The sequence below is a fragment of the Aspergillus ruber genome (genome assembly GCF_000600275.1).
Source record: "Aspergillus ruber CBS 135680 unplaced genomic scaffold scaffold00002, whole genome shotgun sequence".
Taxonomy (NCBI): domain Eukaryota; kingdom Fungi; phylum Ascomycota; class Eurotiomycetes; order Eurotiales; family Aspergillaceae; genus Aspergillus; species Aspergillus ruber.
Window position 1 is genome coordinate 341,931 of NW_024467298.1, and position 22,865 is coordinate 364,795.

The following is a 22,865-nucleotide window of genomic DNA, read 5'->3' on the forward strand; positions in this document are numbered from 1 at the left end:
GGGATGCAAGAATTAAGGTGATTTGGCGGGTTAATACAATTTATCGGTTTCTTTTGCACCCCACATTGGATATCCGGAAAACAAATCCCTCGGTGCATGTCAGCAATATAAATACTAGGCTGTAGCCCGGGCTGAATACGACAGCTAGACTACCATCTCGTTCTAATTCTATTGAGCCCGCCATGCTGGGGAGTCTACTACTCCTTGCGCCCCTTGCAGGGGCGGCCGTTATTGGGTCTAGACAGAATAGTCAGCACTGTCCCGGATACAAGGCAACCAATGTCCAAGAAGGATCCAACTCTTTGGAGGCTGACTTGGTGTTGGCCGGCAAGCCCTGTAACACGTATGGTTCTGACTTGGAGAGCTTGAAGCTCCTCGTTGAATATCAAACTGGTAGGTCCTTGTTGTACAGTAGAACTGGTTAAGCTTATACTAACGTTTCTAGATGAACGTCTCCATGTGATGATATATGATGCCGATGAACAAGTTTACCAAGTGCCCGAGTCTGTCCTGGCCCGTCCAGGCAGTGATGGTGGCTCTCGTGAGAACTCGGAACTCAAGTTCGACTACAAAGCCGAGCCGTTCTCCTTTACCATCAGCAAAGGGGATGAGGTGCTGTTTGACACGTCTGCCTCGGAGCTTATCTTCCAGTCTCAGTACTTGGGACTTCGTACCTGGCTCCCTAAGGACCCGCATATCTACGGGTTGGGAGAACACAGCGACTCTCTCCGTCTGCCTACGACCAACTACACTCGAACTCTTTGGAACCGTGACTCCCCTGGTGCTCCCCCTGATAGCAACCTGTACGGTAGCCATCCGGTTTACTACGACCACCGTGGTGACAAGGGAACACACGGAGTGTTCCTTTTGAACTCCAACGGAATGGACGTTAAACTCGACAGAACTGGAGACGACAAGCAGTATCTTGAATACAACACCCTTGGCGGTGTCTTTGACTTCTATTTCTTTACTGGGTCGACTCCTAAGGATGTCAGCGCCCAATACTCTGAGATTGTTGGTCTTCCGGCCATGCAGAGCTACTGGACTTTTGGTGTATGTTATTACTTTGAGGAACTAGTGAAGGAAACCAGCTAACCACTAACAGTTCCACAACTGCAAATACGGCTACAGAGATATCTACGAGACCGCTGAAGTTGTTTACAACTACAGCAAGGCCGGCATCCCCTTGGAGACCATGTGGAACGACATCGACTACATGGACAGGAGAAGGGTGTTCACAAATGATCCTGAGAGATATCCTCTGGAGAAGGTCCGCGAATTGGTGAACTACCTCCATGACCACGATCAGCACTACATTGTTATGGTCGATCCGGCTGTTAGTGCCAGCAGTAAGTACTTGCCAACTAGTATTGATACGAGGATTCCGCTAACATACTCTAGACAATTCCGCGTACAAGAAGGGCCTTAATCAGGACATTTTCATCAAGAGGGAGAATGGGACACTTTACAAGGGTACGTTGTCAACCTTAGTTTTCCTGAAAATGGATGGTTGACCGTTGATTAGGTGCTGTATGGCCTGGTGCTACTGCTTTCCCTGACTGGTTCCACCCTGATATCCAAAAGTACTGGGATGGGGAATTCAATGATTTCTTCAACCCAGAGACCGGCGTTGACATTGATGGATTGTGGATCGACATGAATGAAGCTGCCAACATGTGCCCGTACCCATGCCCGAACCCGGAGCAGTATTCGAAGGAGAATGATCTCCCACCAAAACCACCCTCGGTCCGTGCGAGCAACCCGCGTCCATTGCCTGGATTCCCCTCCGACTTCCAGCCATCCTCATCGAAGCGTGGGTTGGGAAAGAGGGAACAGGGACAGAAGATTGGCCTGCCTGACCGCAACCTCATCAGCCCGCCATACAAGATTCGTAACGCTGCTGGAGGCCTGAGCCAGAAAACGATCGACACGGATCTCGTTCACTCAGGAGGATATGTCGAGTATGATACTCACAACATGTATGGTACAAGTAAGTACCCTCACACATTGGCTCGCGATCTTGCGTCTAACCGAAATAGTGATGGGCGCTGTCTCACGCAAATCCATGCTGCAGCGCCGCGAAGATGTGAGACCATTGGTCATTACTCGCAGCACCTTTGCAGGAGCTGGGACGCAAGTTGGACACTGGTAAGTTTGCAGATTCCATTGAATTTACTCTCAATACTAACGAATCAGGCTGGGCGACAACCTGAGCCAATGGAACCGATATAGGGCCTCCATCCAACAAATTCTCTCCTTTGGATCCTTGTTCCAAGTCCCAATGGTCGGAGCAGACGTCTGCGGATTCAGCGGCAACACCACCGAAGAACTCTGCGCACGCTGGGCAGCCCTAGGATCCTTCTATACCTTCTACCGTAATCACAACGATCTCGGCTACCGTCCACAGGAATTCTACCATTGGCCCACTGTCACCGAATCCGCCCGGAAGGCAATCCACACCCGCTACCGTCTCCTCGACTACATCTACACGGCCTTCCACCACCAGACTCAGACCGGTGAACCCTTCCTCCAACCCCTCTTCTACCTCTACCCAGAGGATAAGAAAACCTTTTCCAATGACCTCCAGTTCTTCTACGGTGACGCTATTCTCGTTTCCCCAGTTACACAGAAGGGCTCCCGCTCTGTTAAGGCCTATTTCCCCGACGATATCTTCTACGACTGGCACACTGGTGCGCCACTCCGCGGAAACGGCACGCACACAACCATTCAGAATGTCAATATCACTGAGATCCCCGTGCACATTCGCGGCGGCAATGTCATCCCCGCTCGTACCTCGGGTGCATCTACAACTATTGAGCTGCGCAAGAAGGGCTTTGAGCTGATCATCGCGCCTGGCCTCGATGGCACTGCGTCGGGTAGTCTGTACCTGGATGATGGCGACTCGATCGAGCAGCCTAAAACCTCTGAGATCGAGTTCGAGTATCGTGATGGTGAATTGAATATTGGTGGAAAGTTTGAGTTTGGTGGAGATGCGGTTGTGGAGGTTGTTACTTTGCTTGGGGAGAAGAGTGCAAAGAAGGGCGTGCATATTGAGTTGAATAAGGAGACGACTGTGAAGATCTAATTGCTCAGGGGGATATCCATAACAGACTAGCCCTATACAGAAGTTGCAGTGTCAGCCAAAATGAAAGCAATTCCACGTAAAAACCATCCATATCGTCGCATAAGTTGTAGATCACTAGTATGCATCCGATCCAACTATTGAATTATGATGAATACTTTGGCCAATGACATTTTGTTAGGAGCTGAAATGGAGATCGAGACGTGCTGGACCTATCAAAATCAAATCTCATCATAGATATGATCAAGCTGAGGATGATCATCCTCCTTCTACATCCATTGCAGACTCTCACGTCAATAGTCTGGGCTCGGGCCATACGATCTCGATGATGTGGCATTAACATCAACCGAACCACAAAAAAAAAAAAAAAAAAAAAAAAAAAAAGAAGAAGAAGAAGAAAAGAAACAAGAAAAATGAAATAAGCTATAAGACCGTTAGAATTGAAAAGTTGGAATCTGGCTGATTGATTATCTTGCGCGGGGATGTAGAAGGTAACGGTGAGTGTTGTTCTACTTGTATTGGATTGAATATGGGCTTAAATTGGTGCTACTTATGTGGAAAGAGGATCTATGTAATTCTCCAGATGATGAACGAGAGGGTTTTGTTTCTGGGAGGGGGGCTTGGTGCTAGGAAATGGGTATTAAGACCTCGATACTCCGTACAGAGTAGTCTATAGTCGAAACACGTGTGGATACAAAAGCTTGCAATCAACCCTAAAATGCTTTTATACTCAGTGACCAAGCCGAAAAATGGATGTCTGTCAACCAGCCATTAAAATCACATACATGGTACTTTTAGCTAGAGTGGTGGTTGTCTATAAATGCCATTTTTATACCTCTCACATACTTGTGTTGCTACTTCATTGTGCCATAAACATGAATTTTGTCACGTCTGGCTTGTATATTCTTACGGCATTGCGTACGGTTGAGGGCGGTCCTTGAGCGTAGACTGTCGAATGTAAGATGAGGTCATACCTCTACAAACATCTACCCTCGACCTTGCAATATCTATACCGATTCCATCCACCATTTCAACCATCATGACCCGCATTGACCTTCAAATAATTTCCGGTCTTCACCTCGAAACCCACCCCTCCTATGCTTCCTACACGTTCCCCCAAACAGCCCCCAACCTCGCCCTCCTCGGTGACATCGGCCATGTGGAAGACCCTCAACTCTTCACCTTCCTTGAAGACCAACTCAGCCGCTACTCAATCGTCTTCTACCTCCTTGGCAATCATGATCCATACCATATGTCGTTTCAGCTGGCGAGGAAGAAAATGCGGGTATTTCAAGCAAATGTGGATAAACGCAAGATCATGCTGGGGAAGTTTGTCTTTCTCGATCAGACGAGGTTCGACTTCAGCGATGGAATTACGATCCTAGGATGCACGCTATTCTCGCATGTCCCTCTGCACCAAGAGTTTGCTGTTGAAAGCCGGATGGTGGATTTCAGGGATATTCTACGGTGGAATGTGGGTGAGCATAATGCTGCACATGAGTCGGACCTCAATTGGCTTGATGATCAGGTTGGTCGAATGGCTGTGGACGAGCCGCATCGACGGATCGTGATTCTTTCACACCACAGCCCTAGCACGGATCCGAGTAGTAGGGATCCCAGACATGAAGGAAGTGAGGTCTCGAGTGGGTTTGCTACGGACCTGAGTGATAAGGAGTGCTGGAGGGCGTCTAATGTTGTGGCGTGGGCGTTTGGACATACGCATTACAACTGTGAGTTCAGAGATAAGGGTGGGAAGATTATCATGACGAATCAGAAGGGGTATTATGTGTACCCGAATAAGACGTTCAATGCTGGCCGTGTGTTCACGGTTGGCGAATAGATGCAGTCATTGTCAATAAGCTCTCCAGCTGCTTCCCAGCACTTCCTGGCTTTGTTAACCCTTTTTAGGCTCCTGGGGTATTGCGGCACAGCCTCGGATTTATCTGTAGTAGAAAATATATGAGGCTATTGATGTAAGTGAGTTAAAGCAGATTGATAATCGCCCCTTCCTATGCATTTTAGGATGTACGGAGTATATAACAATCGTTCGATGCCCTGGGGAAGCACTAGGTGCTACGCCTAATGGGGGAAATAAGAGGCAAGAGCAATGAACCGATAGATAATGATCCAGCTGACAACTATCTATTTGCACTGGGTCATCAGGCTGACTCCAAGCGTGGCGGTGCTCCCTCAAGCATTACACAACGTTAGCTCGATCCCTCTTTTCTGAAGACAAGCAGAAGATGCCAAAAATGGATCTCTTTCAGAATCTTCTTTTTTATGTTATCCTGAATATTGCAAAGTTTCTTGTTAACTTACCCTCAATTCCATATATAGCGAGATGTAAGATGTATAAACATACAAGACTAAGAGCATGGCCCCAATGCCCATTGACAGAAGGATTTTGAAATGGACTAGAAGAGTACTGAAGCCTACCAGAGAAAAATACAAAAAGAAGGGTCCTTGATTATAGCGAGTGAGTATTCATGATATGGCTTCCTAATTTGTATTTAATAACTTCCAACTAGATTTCTGGTAGAAGTACAAGGGAACTACAAGGCATGCCGGATATCTATGAGGTTAAAGAAAAGCACCCAGTACCTGAACTACCTGAACTAAAGTTCTTCTGCTGGTGGATTGGTTCTACAATGGGAAGAATCAAAGATAAACCCATTATAAGCACGACTTTACAGCAAGCTCAAGAACATGCCCCCAGGTCCTATTTCAAGACAGGAATTGAGATTCCCAAACGGGACACAAAAAATTCCTACTATGTATGTCCTTTGCAGCCGGTGTATCCTTCCACACTCGAAATATGTGGTTATAAATAGCTAAACCCTCTCGTGGATTAAATACATCCTAATAGGCGATAATATCATAAAAAACATCAGGAAGGAGGAATACGACTCTACAGCGACTGATTTCAAGCACGTCTTGATTACTTTATTGGATTGGTTATGGCCCCTTTTTCATTCATGAGACATATTGCATGCAATTCTCTTTCTCCTTCAGATTCGATATTTTCGTCGATGACTACAATAGTTTAGGTAGAAACTCAGTTCGTTCGTATCTGCTATTCCGAGCCCGTGACAATTTCATGCATGCGGACTACTTTCGAGGCTATAGCCAACTTCACGAGTTTGGCCTTGCTATTTGCCTGCAGAAGATCAGCGACAGATTTCACTTGACCTGGGTGTTATTGAATTGATGGCTCAAATAGAGAAAGCGAAAGCCATCAGCGATGAAAGCGCATCTACAGGCCTTCCCGGGGTCGCTCAGCTATTAATAAGTCGGCTGACCTCGGCGTAGACACTAACGGGGTTTATGGGTCTGTAGGGCTGAACCATTCACGAAATTCTGCAGCCTGGGGTGGGCGAACCGGTATGTTGTTATCTTTGACACTTAATTGGCCAATACGCACTGAGAACGATCCCATTGGCCAAATCTGCTGCATCTGTGCTTATTAGATACACATAGTCAATCCGTCTGGGCCCACTGACATAAGCGTAGAAGTGGAACTAAGCATTGGTGTTCCCACCGGCCCTACAGGGCTGAACTATTCATGGAACTCTGCAGCCTGGGATGGACCAACAATACGTACAGCAACATCCCGTAGTTTTGATTGTTAAGGAGAGCAAGAAAGTAAACAGACCGTGGAGGTCATGGGGAAGGTGAGGAATCGGGATGAAGACGAGAGGCATCATGGGCTGACATCTAACACTCGCAGACTCCCCTTCGTGTGAAGCTTTACTTGTCATTCCACCTTATGCAACATAGAGGTGTAATGTCAGAAGCCGAGTTTCAATGGAGCTGGAAACAGGGAGTTGGAGGAGAACTGAGAAGCTGCCATCACTTGGTTGACTGTTAAGCAGAGGCAGATTTCAAAACGGGATTTTTCGGTAGTGAGTCTGTCGCAACATGATTGATACTTGGTCCCTCGAGAAATACTTTCAGTCAAGAACAATGAAAGATCCAAACCACGAATTTCTTTTCTTTCTTTCTTTCTTTCTTTTTTTTTTTTTTTTTTCTTGAAAGTAATCAAGGGGACGATGGAAGAACTCTCAAATCACAGTAGTCCAATGTTTAGCCTTGACCGGGTGCCAGCACAATTGCAGGTTGGACTTTTGGGCACTTGGCGGGACTGGTCTAGTCAATCCAGGCAACAGTATTACTTGAGGTAGATGGCGTGATAATTAGCTACTCTTAATCTACTAACTATTGGAGGAGGTTGAGATGGGCGATTCAGCCCTATCCGTGCCATGCGGGAAGGGGCAGCTGTTCAGCCATTGACGTTTGATACCTCCTAGTGTGCTCCCACCAAGGTCGCGACTCGTAGCTAATTAACTGGCCTATATTGTAGGACTATTTGCACTGATGCTCTATAATCACGACATCGCGCTAAACGTACATTTGCTGCTCAGTTGGCCCTAAATGGCAAGAGGATGTACTTCGAGATTTTCAATGTTGGGATAAATATTGCGATGTTTTCATACCGTTTTTTTTTTTTTTTTGCCTTTCTCCTACTTGGTTTCTTTTCTTTTCTTTTTCTTTTTGACCAGGCCTCATAGTTCTAGATATTGAGGTCTCTCATCCTTGGGACTACTGACAGTTTGCTGCAGCTATGGTTGAAAGCATGTCAGCTAGAGTTGGCCGTGCTCTGGCCAGAGCCCTGGGCATCGACTTGACCCCAGACACTTACCCTGCCTTGAGCGATGAATTCAAATCCTATGCCTATATCGAGCCTGAGCCGACGGCAGCTGACTGGATTCGTGCCCATATGCCAACGAGCCCGCAAGTCCGTCGCTATCTATACGACCTCTTCCCTTTCCTCCACTGGATCATGTATTACAATCTACAGTGGTTTATCGGAGATCTGATTGCTGGTATGTGGAAGCCGAAGAGACCTATTGTCGGAACTAATATCGAGTCTTTTAGGGGTGACGGTCGGTGTAGTTGTCATTCCTCAGGGAATGGCATACGCTGAACTGGCCCAACTGCCGCCGGAGTATGGACTGTATTCATCCTTCATGGGTGTCCTGATCTACTGGTTTTTTGCAACTTCCAAAGACATCACAATTGGAGTAAGTTTGTAAATGTTACCCGTCCTGATCCCCTGGAGGCTAACGTCGCGCAGCCCGTGGCTGTCATGTCTACTCTAGTCGGCACGATCATCATCAACACCCGAGAGAAGCACCCCGAATTGGATGCCTCGATCATTGCCTCGGCCCTTGCAATTATTTGCGGCGCAATTGTGACGGTTCTCGGCTTCCTCCGCCTCGGATTCATTGTCGACTTCATTCCTCTCCCAGCGATCACGGCATTCATGACCGGATCGGCAATCAATGTGTGCGCTGGCCAAGTCAAGACGGTCCTCGGAGAAGCAGCAAATTTCTCGACTCGAGGCGCCACCTATCAGGTTATCATCGACACGCTGAAATATCTGCCAACATCACAGATGGATGCTGCAATGGGTCTTACGGCTCTCGCAATGTTATACGGGATTCGTTCAGCATGCAATTACGGAGCGAGGAAAATGCCTCATAAGGCAAAGCTTTTCTTTTTCCTTTCGACCTTACGCACTGCTTTTGTTATCTTATTCTACACCATGGTCAGCGCTGCAGTGAATCTCCACCGTCATGATAACCCTGCTTTCAAGATGCTTGGTGACGTCCCTCGGGGTTTCCAGCATGCAAAAGTCCCTAAGCTTAACGCGGAAATTATCAACTCATTTGCTAGCGAACTCCCTGCTGCAGTGATCGTTCTACTTATAGAGCATATTGCTATTTCCAAGTCATTTGGTCGAGTTAACAACTACATTATTAATTCGTCGCAGGAATTCATTGCCATTGGAATTTCCAATTTGTTGGGACCATTTCTAGGTGGATATCCTGCCACGGGCTCGTTCTCTCGCACTGCTATCAAAGCGAAATCGGGGGTGCGCACCCCTCTGGCTGGCGTCATCACTGCTGTTGTCGTTCTTCTGGCCATCTACGCGCTGCCGGCTCTGTTCTACTATATCCCCAAATCCTCCTTGGCTGCTGTGATTATCCATGCAGTGGGGGACCTTGTCACGCCACCCAGTACAACCTATCAATTTTGGCGTGTGTCTCCCATTGATGCAATTATCTTCCTTGTAGGTGTTATTGTCATCATGTTCTCGACCATCGAGATCGGAATCTACTGCACCATCTGCGTCTCTCTGGCAGTACTCTTGTTCCGAATTGCCAAGGCTCGCGGAAATTTTCTCGGTCATGTCCAGATTCATTCTGTCATTGGTGATCATCTGCTGAACGAAAGAATGGATATATCCAAGCTGCACTACGAAAGCACCTCGCCGCGGAGCATCTACCTGCCAAACACACATGCGGACGGTTCCAACCCCCACGTCAAGATCCAGCAGCTATCGCCGGGCATCTTCATTTACAGACTGTCGGACGGATTCAACTATCCGAATGCAAACCACTACACAGAAAACCTCGTCCAGTACATCTTCAAGACTACCCGTCAGACGAGTCCAAAGACATCGGGAAGTCCGGGCGATCGACCGTGGAATGACCCAGCCCCAACAAGCGTGCAATCCAAAGAACAAGAGGCCCTGTCTCCTTTGCCGACTCTCCGAGCTATCATCCTCGATTTCTCCTCAGTGAATAACGTCGATGTGACATGCGTGCAAAACCTGATCGATGTCCGCAACCAACTCGACCGCTACGCTGCTCCAGACCGCGTCCAATGGCATTTCGCCCACATCAACAATCGGTGGACGAAACGGGCTCTAGCGGCGGCAGGTTTCGGGCTCCCGGCACCAGGATCTCCGAGTGGAGTGCACAAGTGGAAGGCCATTTTTGACGTGGCGGAGATTGACGGTGACCCCACTGCCATCACGGATCAGCCTCTTCTTCAACCGGGGCCTGAAGATGCCGAGATTGGGCTGCAGACAAAGCAGTACCCGCAGGCTACAGAGAGCGATGTGCATCAGAGTGAGAATCTGTCGGACTGGAAGAGTCCCGAAGAGAATATTAAGGCAGGCCAGGGATTCGATAGCAAGGCATATCGCAGACGCAGTCCACATGGGGTGTCCGTGGTTGACGGGATCCGTCGGCCGTTCTTCCATGTTGACTTGACTAGCGCTCTTCGGAGTGCCATGTCTAATTCTGAGTCTAGTGGATAGCTGCAGGGGAATTATACTTGGTGTTATTTGGTTTCTGTGTCGGTTTATCAGTCAATGTCTGTTTAAGACGTAGAAATGGAATATGCGGCTATATCTACGGGAGGGCTTTTTGTTGGAAATAGGTTACGATCTTTCCTTTCTTGGTTTAGCTCTCGTTCTACCCTTCTGTGCTAATTCTGAAGACATTGGTGAAATTATTGGCCTGTTTGTTTAGTGATAATTTCAGAAAAAGAAAAAAAATTCCAAATGAAATGCCTGCTAACTATTTCTGTCAAAATCCTTAACTCCAGAATGTGAGTCTCTAGTATTCAGCAGGGAAGAGGTATCTCAATTGATTGATATTTAATGTTCAAATAGGGGTGTCCGATATACATTCTAATAATCCATATACTATCTAAAATGTGACGATCAGCGGCTGTCAACGCTGGAAAGCGCTGCCAATAGAGCAATGTGAGCAAATAACAAGTCCTAGCCCTTCCACATGTGATTGCACAATGGATAGATAGCTTTCCTTTGTCTTACCGGATGGCTACCTTTCTTCTTTTCCCTCTCTATATTCAATATTCTCATTGATAGGAAGCCTTGACTGTTATATATCAGTGCTAGGAGCGGGCGTGCCAATAGTCTACAGTTTCTTCTCGATCATGGAGCCAACGTTGATCAGTCTGGCGGCTTTTTTGGGAACCCACTGCGGGCAGTTGCATTTCATGGACATGAAGATGCTGTGCTTATTCCCATGAACGAATGCCGACCTTTTTGCCTCTGGGAAATTCACTAGCGCTCTCGACGCTGCACTGGCAGGAGGTAACGAGCAAGTAATCGAGCCTCTGCTTTAAGACCTCGAATGTCTCAGAAACCGGAGAGTTGGAGAAGGTCCTTTCGAGGGCATCGTATGATAAGCACTATGGAATATTTTGCCGCCTGCTTGAATTGGTCGGAATGACTGGGCATAACAGTAAGCCATCAATTTCAAAAGCATTATTCCATAGTAGCCAATGATCACATTAATTCTAGTCAACACGCGTCTTCATGATACTTTGCAATTGGCTCTATTCCAAGGCCGGACCAGAATCTCGGGGGAAAAAAAGATTTAATGACGTTGATAGTATCAACATACATACTGGTTACTTCGGCAATACACTTCAAGCAGCGACATTTGGCGGATATGCCATGATAATTACGATTATTTTAGAACGTGGAGCAGGTTCCAATTTCTAGGGTCGCTACGGAACAGCTCTACGAGCTGCTGTTTTGCATGGTCATGACACCGTTGTACGCCTGCTGATCAACAAAGGAGCGAGTGTCAAAGGCCAGCATGCAAACGCGATGCAGGCGGTGGTATTTAATGAGCATCTGTCAACAGTGGGACTTCTCTTGGATAGCTACATCCATGACTCTGGCGAGTATTCCTCTGAATTTGAGCCCAAACTTGTAGCAGCCTGTTTCAAAGGCCATGTTGGCGTCGCAGCACTCTTTTTACAAAGGTATAGTTCAAAGGCTTCATGGGCCGCTTTCTCTGTAGCGTTAAATGGCGGTCATGAAACTATTGCACGGCTTGCGCTTGAATATGAGCCACGAATCAGACACTGCTTTTAGTGTTGACGAGGTCGTGATCAATGGTATTCCTATGACCGATTGTCAGGATGATGACTTGGACGCTTCTAACCACCCTATCTACTTAAGGTCTGGCATACCTACACTTCCCTGGAACAAGGCTTACAAAGACATCAATGTCACCGGAAGCGATGAGGCTCAGGACATGTGATTGGCATTTAATGGGCGCTTCCCATGGCTAGAACTAGGTGGAAATGTCCTGGGACAAATATAGACGCCAAGAGAAATTACTGGGGACATTGATTCCCGATGAGGCACGGGGCGATATTCGAAACTTGCAGCTAAGAACGGTTTCGTGAGAATTCTCAAGCACCTGCTAAATAAGAGGGGATATTAATCTTGGCAATTTAACTCCAATTGAGGTTACCACCGCCGCAGAACAGACGTATGCTGTCGAATTCCTCCTAGGTAGAGGAGCCAAAGTTGGAAATGCTTTATCATACACTATAAGGAATGAAGATACAGAGCTAATTCGGCCATTATCCTCCCATCAGCGACAACATCGAATTATGCCAACTCACCCTTGATACCGGCTACGACTTCCACAAACAGTTCGGATTGATTGCTGGGTTGCGATGGTAGCCGGTATAAGTTAGTAGCATAACGCTACTCGCACGCCAATAGATTTGGTTTAAGTCAAGTTTGAAAATGTCGCACCAGGCATCATACGATCTGAATATGACGGAAATAGAGCGTCAATGGCCCACTCTCTCATCCAGAGATATTTTCTCGATGTCAACACAGTGTATCATCATTTTGCCGCTGAGACAGCCTTTTGCAACATGCATCCCGCAACGCAGATTTCGAAACGGTTGGGGTCCTATTGAAGGAGTGATATTCACGGGGTCTCCTTTATTTGACGTTAATTTATATCCTGAGAGCCTACCAATATACCGATGATAGCCAAAATCGCAACAATCTCGATGAAAAGCGATAGTTTTCTGCTAAAATTTGCTGGAGTAGTTGTCTGAGAAACTCGTTAGTTAGGAATGTTTTGTATTAAATCAGTTTCATTCTGCCCGAACTACCGGCACATATATCGGAAGCACCATACCAAGCAGATTGAATCCCTAGCATGAATATGAATACTACTCTATTAGTGTAGCATAGGCCATATGTTCACAATCGGCGAGTAATGCAGCTGCGCAGATACCCACGCACCGGCCCGGTCTGAGAGACAGCTAGGGCTACTGCTACAACCACAACTCATCTATTGGTCGGGATCATACTTCCCGCTACGACTCATCGGAATACCCAACCGATTTTAAATGTGTACATGCATGACATAAAGATAAGATCAAGCCGTCAATCTATTAGAGTATCGTTGCCGAAATATGGAAACTCGGCAAAACTCCCGATCTGATTACGGACCCATAAACCACGGAAAGTGTCCGAAATCAGTGTGGAAACGACAGATCTGAATGGATTTCACTGGCTGTCGGCCTTGTGAGGACCTTGAGAGCGATGCAAGTGTGCAAGAAATGCTGCTACGGTGATGTGTTCCGATTTTTAGCCGGTTGGTGGTTTGGGTAGTGGTAAGGTTAGATAACCCGTAGTGGTATTATGCTAATATATATACAATCGTTGAGGAATTTGAATCGCTAGTCATGATATCGTGTAATGCAAATGCAGACAGAAAGAAAAAAGTAATAGGAATCAACACAGCAACTCTTCCGTGTTCAAACGGAACACACGTTCAGCAAGTCCCGGCTGACTCGAACACCATCGTAAACACGACTCCGTAAAGGGTCTAATGTTCATTCCGTCAAAGCGTGTGTGCGGCCAATCTGAGGCATATATCACACGTTGAGGAGCCACGCGCAGTAATTCGATGGCAATAGCCTGGATATCCCGCATCTGCTTGTCCTTGCTGAGACGGTAAGGTGCCGAGATCTTGACGTACGTCTTTCCTGCAAGGAGCAAGGAGACCAGAGACGAAAAACCGGGAAGGGAGTAAGGATCGAAAGACAAGTCCACATCATCTTTCCAGGTGATCGAGGAGAGTTCAGGTCCTCCGAAATGGTCGATACAGATTTTGACGCCTAAACGTGGGACAATGCGTTCCAGCATAGGTAGCATATGCAGGGGAACCCAGAGTTGGATGATCCATCCCAGAGGACGGACTATCTCCGCATGCCTCAGCAAATTTTCCTCCAGTTCCTGCTCGTTCATTACTTTGCCAACGGACTTAAGGTTAACTCGGACTCCGCGGACACCGAGAGTGTGCCATTGCGCAAGTGTTGAGGGTTCGACGGCTTCCGGATCGATCACCACTATCCCTCGTCCGTGAGAGGGGCCCATTTTCTCTAGTGCTTCCAAAAGACACGAGTTGTCGGTTCCGTAGATTGATGGTTGTACGAGAACGATGTTTTCGACTCCGATGGATGATTCGAAGGCCATGGCATCCTTTAGCGTGTGCGAAGGTGGTTGATACATTGCGTCAGCGGCGATGGGATACCGCTGGGGTTCCACGACATGCATATGGCTATCCCATGAGCGCGGCGGGAGTCTGTGCTTGAATGGTAGCGGTGGCGCGGCCTTCTGGGTTTCGCAGACATAGTCTCGCGGTTCTCCTTTATGAGTCCCAAAGGAAAATGAAACCCGGGGTAGGCCCTCAAGGAAGCTAGTCTTGGGCTTGACAAATGTAAGTAAACCGGACACGGAGAAGATAGCCATGGTGCATTAAGCTATAGTAAGGAAAGGAGCATAACAAGATTGACAACGAAGAAATGACAGGAGAATAAAGTAGATGTCAAACAGGAAACCAAGGGCATGTTATACCCAATGCGCGATGCCAGCTTGGCCATCACTTACCAGTACATCTAGACGAGGTCGCCCGATGGCTCCTTGCAGACGACATAACCGCAGAGAAGCCATGATCCAGCGCGGACTCTGAGCGAAGGGAAGCACCCACACAACCAAGCCTGATATGACTAGTCCCGTTGGCTAAGCCGATCGTTTGTCGCAAATAGCACACCGGCGAGGGCTGCCACGAAACAGAAACCGGCTTCCCGGCGACTCTATACCGAGAAGACGTTTTAGCAGGAGATAAAAATGAAATGAAAAAAAAAGACCATATAAAACGGACATCATGAGCAACAGACCCACAGACAATTCGTCAGTCATAATTCCGTATTCTCTCCGGCGCAAAAACGCAAGCATAGTAACTACGGAAGTCGTCCGGACGGCGAAAGCGCAGAGATTTGAAGGCCCTCCAGGAACTCAACCGAGCGGTAGGGACCGATTTGTATGGAGATGGAAGGTCTCGTGCAATGATTCCGGAAGCTCAATGGCTATATGACAGCTGCTTCAACAGATCACTGTTAGCTATCCGTATGGAGCATTCTGTCGTGCTATTCTCGTTGAGCCGAAACAGCCGTGGGACCGGACATAATGTGAAGCAGTGGACTACGCGGGAGCCCATCCGGGTCGATCTGATGGAGCACATACCAATTGTAGTATATTAAGCCTGGAGAATTCTCTTAAATTACTCGCAAAAGCACCAATTTTTGTCTCGTTTCGAGGGTCTGGTGTTGATGTTCGCTGCAGCGAACAGACGCTGGGCGTGGGAGGAGGGAGGATGCGGAGGTTGCCCGACCAGGAAAGGAAAGGGGACTTTTGCCATCGCGAACTGAATAATGGCGACCCTCTTCAACCTCTCTTCGTCTTGAACCTTTCCCCAGATTTGTCGCTCTGGGGTCTGTATATATCTCGCGCGACTTTCTTCTGTCTTCTGTATATATACCCATAACGCTCGTTTTCTGTTTTCCATCGCAACATGGCGCAAGCGATGGACAGGTCACGATGGACCACCAACCCCTATTATGCCATAGTCATCCTCATTGTCGCGTGCGGCAGTATCCCTAAAGGTGCGCCATCAACCTCGTGTTCCTTTTTCCTTTCATGCAACAAAGAAAATGATTTGCATATACGGGAAAAAGCGGCGGTAAACTGATTCTTCATTGGGTGCAGGTTACGATGAGGGAGGATACAGCGCAAGCGTCAAGCTAGACTCGTTCACACACGATTACAACCTGATCTCCGCCAACTGGAAGGACGATCCGAATGGGCTGGCCAACCGCAAGGCTAATATCACCTCGTTTAACGTGCTAGGTGCAGCCTTTGGTGCGTTGTTCTCGCTGTATCTCAACGATCGTCTGGGTCGTCTCAACGCGTGGCGACTGGCTGTATTGGTTTGGATGTCGGGCACTTTCGTCCAGGTGTTCGCATCGGGGATTTATGGCTTGTTGCTGTTTGCGAGAATCTGGAGTGGTCTGGGAGCTGGCTTGCTGACGGTCGTAGTGCCGTTGTACCTGTCAGAAATTGGTAGGAATTGTCTTATAAGAATTTGAGTTTGAGTACTGACATGTACAGCTCCGACAAGGACGAGAGGTCTCGTGGTCAGCTGTTACATGGTGATTTTGTTGTTGATCCTCACAGTAGGTGAGTATTCTCTATCTCTCCACGTCCTTAAGGCTATACTAACATGTACTCCTACAGGTTTCTTCATCAACTATGGCGCCAAAATCCACATGGCCCCGACGCGCATGCAATACCGTCTCGTCCAAGCCATTCCCCTCATCCCCGTCGGAATCGCCTTCATAGCATCGTTCTACTGCCCCGAATCCCCCCGCTATCTGGCTTCCAAACAACGCCACGATGAAGGCCGCGCCGTGCTCGCTCGCCTCCGCGGCAAATCCATCGAAGATCCCACTGTCGACGAGGAATTCAAGACAATCAACAAACAAGTCCGCGAGAAAACCGCCGACCTATCCTCCATCTCGCACTGGCAAGCCTTCAAAGAAACCCAACTCAACCCCAACTACCGCCAACGCTTCTGGCTCCTCATGGCCATGCAGACGGTCGCTCAGTGGACGGGCGGTAACGGCATCACTTACTACATCTCCGACATCTTCCAGTACGCCGGTGTGTCCGACGACAGCTCCCTCATCTCCTCGGGCGCCTACGGCATCGTCAAATTCGTTTTCACCCTCGCCTTCACCTGGGGTTTAATCGATTACCTGGGCCGCCGGACCTGCGCACTCATGGGTCTCGCCTTCCAACTCGGTGCACACATCTACATGGGCGCCTACATGGGTCTCCAACCCGGCTCCTCGGACAACGAAAACGCCTCCAACGCTGCCATCGCCTCCGTCTTCATCTACGCATTCGGCTGGTCCATCGGTCTGTGCACAATCCCGTACCTCTACGGTACGGAGATCTTCCCCACGCGGATCCGCAACATCAGCTACGCGATGAGCATGTCGCTGCACTGGTTCTTCCAGTTCGCTGTTGTGCGGGTTACTCCTAACATGTTCGTTTCGTTGAACGTATGGGGCGCGTACCTGTTCTGGGCAATTATTTGTACATGCGGTCTTGTTGTCCTTGGTATATGGATGCCGGAGACGAAGGGCGTACCGATTGAGCGGATGGGTGATTTGTTTGATACGCCGTGGTATCTTAGGTGGAAGGCTAAGGCGAGGGAGGTTGAAGAGCCGCCTTCGTCGTCGTCGGATGCGGATGGTGTTGAGTACACTTATGAGAGGGGCCAGAAGAAGTAAGTGCTATATGGTGAAGTAAATGTTGCTTCATTGACTGGATATATTCTTGAAGTGCCTTTATATAATTTGTGTGTTATCACTTTGTTTGATTTGGTTTATTTATTCTATACCCATTTGTTGGACATTTGGTGCATTGGGTGCGAGTTAAAAAGTTGAAATACATGTTTTTTAATATCAGAAAGGGGATTGCCGTTCAACCCACGCCTGAGCTTACATCTAATGAAAAGAGAAAATCTAATCCAAAGCTATATCAGAGGTCAAAAGTACAGGAGAAAAAAAAAAAAAAAAAAAAAAAAAAACTAACTACTCCACTTCGCCTTTCCTCCCCTAGAACAAACAAAAAGAAAAACAAATATATATAAAATCTCAAAATCAACCACGTCTTGACACCTATCCAAAACCAGGCATATTCGTCGTAATAGGCTCAGCATACGAAAACGCCTCAAAAACCTCCGGCGTAATCTCATAAGTCCCCGTATTATCCAGCGACATTACAGCATTCGGCATCCCGCCCAGTAAGTGCGTTGCGCCCAGTGGCGGCAGTCCTCCTGTCGACGAATGATGGTGATGGTGATGGTGTGGTTGGTGTGATTGATGGTGAGAGGAGAGGTCGAAACCCGTCTGCTGCTGCGGGAAGCTATAACCCTGGAGCATAGAAGCGGACGCTGTGGATCCGGGTGTGCCCATGGATGAAGAAGGATGGCTTGAGTGGTGTGAGTGGTGCGGATGGTGGACTGGGGACACGTGACCCGGATCTGTGTCGCTGGGGTTTAAGATGTGACCCATCGCGGGGAGATGAGGACCTTGGGGTTGAGGGGAGTGGCTGTGATGCCGAGATTGGGATTGTGGGTCTGGGGTTGTTGGCGTCGGACCTGGGACCGGGACGTCGATCTGAAGTTTCTGGAGTTCTTGGTAGATGAGGCCAAGAGCCGTGTTGATCACTGTTGTTGTTAGCTGGTGTCTAGTTTAGGTCTCTTTCGTTGCTAAGCTCACCAGGATTGGCAGTCCGGACACGCTCTAGAGCGTTGATGCAGTACTTCAGTTTATCCAACGTGCCCGGTGCGGCGTATTTCAGTGCCTGGATTTCCAACAAAAATATCGATGCAGCCGTATAGACACTGTAGGCGAGCGAGAGAACCACATGCGCATCGCCAAAAGTACGACGATACAAATCGAACAGCGACAAAGTCGCGATCGCAGATGACATACACTGAATTAAATGGCTCTGGTCATAAGATTCTCTGGTCGTCTTGGAGCAAAGAACCGGACGGTGAAGTAAGATGTTAATTGTGTGATACAAACAGCTGTCGTAGTTAGCATTCAAATCCAAATTATGGGGAAGCCACGACATACTTGAGAATCACCATATGACTTGGAGGACTGTACGGTGGCAGATCAGATGGCATCAATTTCAGATAAGGAGGCAGGTCCTCCCACCAATCAGCTAGGTTCTTCGCTTGCTCCTGGATGCATTGATAGAACTCTGCCTCGGATATCTGGCGGATAGGATCGTAGATGTGGACCAGGATTTGGTTGAGGATTTCAGCCAGCCCGCACATTTTCATGAAACATGATGTCGAATGTGCCTGGGTTGGTGGATATTGCATGCCCTCGGGGAATATGACACCATGTGGTGTCCAAATTTCGATTTCCGAAGTGTCGTCCACTGTTCACTTGTTAGACAAAGCAAGACCACGAGCTCAGGTCATCGACTTACAGATCATTCTAGGCGGGCTAACACGTGAGTGTTGCATCGTTGGAGACCGACCGAAATACAGAGAAACCATTTTGTCCCAGAAATAACAACTCCAGAAAAGACGGTTCCGGATCTCAATGTCCTCGTCATTCAGCTGCGCAGAACCAGAGTACTTTCGACTGTCGATCGAGATTCCCAAATCGTCCAGTAATCGGAACGCCATGCCGCTATACAACCATGCCTGAGTTCTATTGCCCCGTCCACATTCTTGTGCACTCAGAAGCAGTAACGTCTGAATCGTTGGGATGCCCGCATATCCAACTTTCAGAGAGTCGTGGACGCCTGAGATGGCACGTTGGAAGAACTGTGCACCGCCATCGAATGACTCCAAAATCGGGCCGATCTTCGGTTCAGCCTTACACCATCGGACCGAGTGAGAGAGGAGGGCGTTCAATAGAATATCGGAGTAATAGGGCCCATTAATTTTCAGGTCACCTATATCGTGTCAGTTGTAAGCATTCACGGGGGATGGTGGATGAAGAACGCACGAGTAAAGGCAGGGCGATAGACGAAATTAAATAGAGGGTGGATCCAACACCAGTGGGAATCCAACAAATACTGGAAAGGTTCCTGGGCCGGTTTAGCACACGCTCAACACTTCATGGCAGAATGAACGCCTACCGGCATAGCAGCCAGCTGCTCAAATGCCCTCTCCCGCCACGCATTGTTAATCAACCGTTCCTTTCTGGCCCCCATCTCCATACCCAGAGGGAATACCGACGATGCTTCCGGGACGCCACTGGGCAGTTGGAACAAACTGGTCGGGCCATGGAAGGAGATACGGCCATCATTCTCAATTTTCAAGCCTTCAAAATCTTGAGATAGATCTTGTTCACTGCCTTCTTCTTCCTCCTTTATAGTCTGTTGACGCAAGCTAGGACTCGCACTAGAGCCACCAGTCGATGCAGGCGAGGTTGTTTTCCGCAGCTCAGTGTCGGACGGTTGCTGCGAGCGGATCTTGGCCAGAGCCTCTTCCAGCTGTGCGACTCGGGATTCCAATTGTTTCGTATAGGATAATGTAGGAGCTCTATGCAAATCCCACTATCAGTACTTTTTTTTTTTTTCATTATTTTATTTTATTTTTTTTTCCTTGTTGTGGTGCAGGAACATAATGAGGGGTTCTGTGGGTTCGCCTCACAAGCTATAGACGCAAGTTTCGCCTCGAGCGGCACATCGTGAACATGATGGACTAGCGCCATTGCATTTCACCTTCAAACAGACGAAGAAAAGCACATGTCAGCCTTATACCAATATAATCTCAAACAAGGAAGTAAACCCGGGTGGGAGAGCTCATAGGTGCTATGACCGATCTCAGCCTCCTCCATCGCTCGGACGGATTCCGCCCGACCACGCGACAGTAAGAATGGAGAAGGGGAAGAAAAGCGAAGGTCAAATCAGAAGGACACACGGAAAAATCTCACCTTACGCTTTCGACAGGCCTCACATGAAAAGGCACTTTTCCGGGGCAAATTAGCCTTCCCGGGGATCTCGGCCATGCCTGAGCCTGAACTGTTGCTAGATTCTACCACCATCAATGCGCAGATTAAGAGAGAGGAGCACGACCTAAAATGACCGCCACAGATCGATCAGGATGCGCTGCTCGCGCCATGGAAGAGAGAGACGAGCTTTTGGGAAAGAATGTGAAAGGAGGGATGGAAAGTGAGAAGGAGAAATTAAAGGATTTAATCAAAGGAGAAAAAGACGCGCTGGAGAGACAGAAAGAGCCCGTCCGTCTCTGGGGCACTTTGGCTGGGGCAGAGGGGAACCTTAGATAATAATTCCAGAAATTTTTCGTGGGGCTCGTTTTTGGGGGAGGCGGATCGCGGGGAAGACTAGCTGGCCTTATAGGGGGTCTCCTGTAGACAGATTTCAACTTGAGTTTGATAAGTCTATGACAGACCGTCGGGGAGCTATCTGGCTTGCTTAGGTACTTTTTATTCTACAGTTATAGTACATCGTGACATTCATGACTACAGTGTACATCATCCTTCAAGTATACCATCCCTCAAGTACATCATCCTTTAAAGAAAATGCTTCTCCAACTGAACCAGCAGATCATGCACCTGATCGACCTTCAACTTCACGGCCCGAGGATTCTGTAAAGACTCGCCCAGTTGCCGACCCGCCACTTCCTGGAATGTCTGTGCATTGCCCTCCGGTGGGCTCTGCAGCTGGCCAGTCATATCAACCGTGATGCTGGAATCCGCAATGTCTTTCAATCCCAAAATGAAGATGAGGTTGTATTTCATTTGTTTGGCTCGTTGGATCTTCTTCCCCAGCGTCTGAGGACTCGTGTCCACGTCGATCAGGAAGGTCGAATCCACGGACGATAGAGGCTTAGGTGGCGAAGCAGTAGAGGCATTGTCTGACAGCAAAGGCTGAAAACCAGAAATCTTCGCAGCAGCCTCGTGTGCCTGCTTGACAACTGCCTCGTCCTGGTTGACGGTTAAGATGATGCCTTGACGTGGCGACAACCAGAATGGCCAGCGACCGGCGTATTGCTCAATCAGCAAGGCCAAGAATCGCTCGATTGACCCAAAGTTGGCCCGATGAATAAGAACTGGAGTCGCCCTGCCCGGGGTTGCAGGGTTATAGTCCTCCTCGCCATCAGCAACCTGGTATTCCAACTCGAACCGCTGAGGCAGGTTCATATCCAGTTGGATGGTGGACAATTGGTGGTACTTGCCCGCCTGGTCCTGAAGCTGGATATCAATCTTAGGTCCGTAAAACGCACCATCCCCTTCATTCAGCGCCCACTCGCGACCACTGCTGTTCAGAGCCTCGCGCAGCTGATCCTCAGCGCTATTCCACAGATCCAAATTCCCAATAAAGTCCTTCTCTGGTCGTGTCGACAGCACGAGTCGATGTGGTCCCAGTCCAAACGTAGTCATAACCAAATCCACAAAGCCCAATGCAGACGCAATTTCCTGCTTGATCTGCTGCGGCCGGCAGAAGATATGACCATCATCTTGGTGGAAACGGCGCACGCGAGTAAGCCCACTCAACGAACCAGAAACCTCGTTGCGATGTAGCGGGCTAAAGTCGGCATAGCGCACAGGGAGTTCACGGTATGAATGGTTCTGCGACTTGAACATAAGGCAATGGCCTGGGCAGTTCATTGGCTTCAAACCATACGACTCATCCTCGCCTAGTTCGCCATCTGTTTCGCCAGTAGCCCCTCGCCCCCGTACCTCGTACATATCATCCTTGTAATTCTGCCAGTGACCCGAGATTTCCCACAATGAACGCTTGTAGATAGTCGGAGTGAGGACTTCGCGGAAGCCATACTGTTGGTATTGTGCGCGGAGGAAAGAGACGAGTTTATTGATGATGTGCGTGCCATTGGGAAGGAAAAGGGGCGAGCCCGGACTGTAGATGGAGGAAGTGAAGAGATCTGAACCTAGAGTTCTATAATCGGGGTTGGAGGATGCGGCGGGCTGGGAATGTGCTTTTGCGGCATGGTCACCGGACTGGGGATCGGAGCATGAACAGTTTCGCGTTGACGTCGAGGACAGCAATTGAACTCGTAATTGCGATGAAGTTGTATAGAGCACCTGTCGCCCCGATAATGGGCGTAATCGCGGGAGTGTGCTTAATCGACGCATTGTTGTTAGGGAAGAAAAGGACTTTTTGCGGCAGTCGAGAAATGAAGCTTTTGGTACGGGCCGACTTCCCCACCACCAC

The 22,865-nt window shown here is 48.4% G+C and overlaps 9 protein-coding genes across 9 annotated transcripts; 5 read left to right on the forward strand and 4 right to left on the reverse strand.

Moving 5' to 3' along the window:
- Positions 1-182: 182 nt before the first annotated feature.
- agdC (putative alpha-glucosidase) lies at positions 183-3,085 on the forward strand (the record flags this gene model as incomplete). The annotated part of the gene is made up of 7 exons (XM_040783613.1): positions 183-393; positions 446-1,053; positions 1,106-1,349; positions 1,402-1,473; positions 1,526-1,990; positions 2,040-2,148; positions 2,197-3,085. 7 exons carry the CDS (start codon positions 183-185, stop codon positions 3,083-3,085), a joined length of 2,598 nt encoding a protein of 865 aa, XP_040642575.1.
- A 1,036-nt stretch (positions 3,086-4,121) lies between these two features.
- EURHEDRAFT_399212 (ser/Thr protein phosphatase) lies at positions 4,122-4,922 on the forward strand (the record flags this gene model as incomplete). Its single annotated transcript, XM_040779907.1, has 1 exon — positions 4,122-4,922. The coding sequence occupies one exon, from the start codon at positions 4,122-4,124 to the stop codon at positions 4,920-4,922; it is 801 nt and encodes a 266-aa protein (XP_040642576.1).
- Positions 4,923-5,628: 706 nt separating this feature from the next.
- Positions 5,629-5,913, forward strand: EURHEDRAFT_447594 (uncharacterized protein; the record flags this gene model as incomplete). The annotated part of the gene is made up of 1 exon (XM_040783677.1): positions 5,629-5,913. A coding segment is annotated over one exon (285 nt), but the record flags the coding sequence as incomplete, so codon positions are not given.
- A 1,790-nt stretch (positions 5,914-7,703) lies between these two features.
- On the forward strand, positions 7,704-10,510 carry EURHEDRAFT_520109 (SLC26/SulP family anion transporter; the record flags this gene model as incomplete). The annotated part of the gene is made up of 3 exons (XM_040786809.1): positions 7,704-7,965; positions 8,018-8,163; positions 8,217-10,510. The coding sequence occupies 3 exons, from the start codon at positions 7,704-7,706 to the stop codon at positions 10,248-10,250; spliced, it is 2,442 nt and encodes an 813-aa protein (XP_040642578.1). The 3' UTR covers positions 10,251-10,510.
- Positions 10,511-13,392: 2,882 nt separating this feature from the next.
- Positions 13,393-14,752, reverse strand: EURHEDRAFT_408100 (putative TIM barrel metal-dependent hydrolase). The gene is made up of 2 exons (XM_040780744.1): positions 14,679-14,752; positions 13,393-14,498 (listed from the first exon to the last, which is right to left on the reverse strand). Exons 1-2 carry the CDS (start codon positions 14,739-14,741, stop codon positions 13,521-13,523), a joined length of 1,041 nt encoding a protein of 346 aa, XP_040642579.1. The 5' UTR covers positions 14,742-14,752; the 3' UTR covers positions 13,393-13,520.
- A 45-nt stretch (positions 14,753-14,797) lies between these two features.
- EURHEDRAFT_408102 (uncharacterized protein) lies at positions 14,798-15,021 on the reverse strand. The gene has a single exon (XM_040780745.1). It carries the CDS (start codon positions 14,988-14,990, stop codon positions 14,811-14,813), a length of 180 nt encoding a protein of 59 aa, XP_040642580.1. The 5' UTR covers positions 14,991-15,021; the 3' UTR covers positions 14,798-14,810.
- A 444-nt stretch (positions 15,022-15,465) lies between these two features.
- EURHEDRAFT_408103 (putative MFS quinate transporter) lies at positions 15,466-17,703 on the forward strand. Its single transcript, XM_040780746.1, has 4 exons — positions 15,466-15,733; positions 15,837-16,190; positions 16,239-16,307; positions 16,365-17,703. The coding sequence occupies exons 1-4, from the start codon at positions 15,643-15,645 to the stop codon at positions 17,423-17,425; spliced, it is 1,575 nt and encodes a 524-aa protein (XP_040642581.1). The 5' UTR covers positions 15,466-15,642; the 3' UTR covers positions 17,426-17,703.
- A 25-nt stretch (positions 17,704-17,728) lies between these two features.
- Positions 17,729-20,967, reverse strand: EURHEDRAFT_408105 (putative C6 transcription factor). The gene is made up of 8 exons (XM_040780747.1): positions 20,603-20,967; positions 20,320-20,390; positions 19,803-20,208; positions 19,670-19,751; positions 19,143-19,616; positions 18,779-19,091; positions 18,419-18,729; positions 17,729-18,366 (listed from the first exon to the last, which is right to left on the reverse strand). Exons 1-8 carry the CDS (start codon positions 20,675-20,677, stop codon positions 17,816-17,818), a joined length of 2,283 nt encoding a protein of 760 aa, XP_040642582.1. The 5' UTR covers positions 20,678-20,967; the 3' UTR covers positions 17,729-17,815.
- Positions 20,968-21,010: 43 nt separating this feature from the next.
- On the reverse strand, positions 21,011-22,790 carry EURHEDRAFT_408106 (threonine--tRNA ligase MST1). Its single transcript, XM_040780748.1, has one exon. It carries the CDS (start codon positions 22,784-22,786, stop codon positions 21,203-21,205), a length of 1,584 nt encoding a protein of 527 aa, XP_040642583.1. The 5' UTR covers positions 22,787-22,790; the 3' UTR covers positions 21,011-21,202.
- Positions 22,791-22,865: the final 75 nt, after the last annotated feature.

Bases quoted from the DNA above. Each gene is read 5' to 3' on its own strand.
- EURHEDRAFT_408103 (XM_040780746.1), top strand. From the start codon at position 15,643: ATGGCGCAAGCGATGGACAGGTCACGATGGACCACCAACCCCTATTAT. The intron at 16,191-16,238 runs GTAGGAATTGTC...TGACATGTACAG, and splicing joins GTTGTACCTGTCAGAAATTG to CTCCGACAAGGACGAGAGGT. The intron at 16,308-16,364 runs GTGAGTATTCTC...GTACTCCTACAG, and splicing joins GTTGTTGATCCTCACAGTAG to GTTTCTTCATCAACTATGGC.
- EURHEDRAFT_408105 (XM_040780747.1), bottom strand. From the start codon at position 20,677: ATGGCCGAGATCCCCGGGAAGGCTAATTTGCCCCGGAAAAGTGCCTTT. The intron at 20,391-20,602 runs GTGAGATTTTTC...GTCTGTTTGAAG, and splicing joins AGGCCTGTCGAAAGCGTAAG to GTGAAATGCAATGGCGCTAG. The intron at 19,092-19,142 runs GTAAGTCGATGA...ACAAGTGAACAG, and splicing joins TAGCCCGCCTAGAATGATCT to TGGACGACACTTCGGAAATC.
- EURHEDRAFT_408106 (XM_040780748.1), bottom strand. From the start codon at position 22,786: ATGCGTCGATTAAGCACACTCCCGCGATTACGCCCATTATCGGGGCGA.
- EURHEDRAFT_408102 (XM_040780745.1), bottom strand. From the start codon at position 14,990: ATGACTGACGAATTGTCTGTGGGTCTGTTGCTCATGATGTCCGTTTTA.
- EURHEDRAFT_408100 (XM_040780744.1), bottom strand. From the start codon at position 14,741: ATGGCTTCTCTGCGGTTATGTCGTCTGCAAGGAGCCATCGGGCGACCT. The intron at 14,499-14,678 runs GTAAGTGATGGC...ACATTTGTCAAG, and splicing joins GACCTCGTCTAGATGTACTG to CCCAAGACTAGCTTCCTTGA.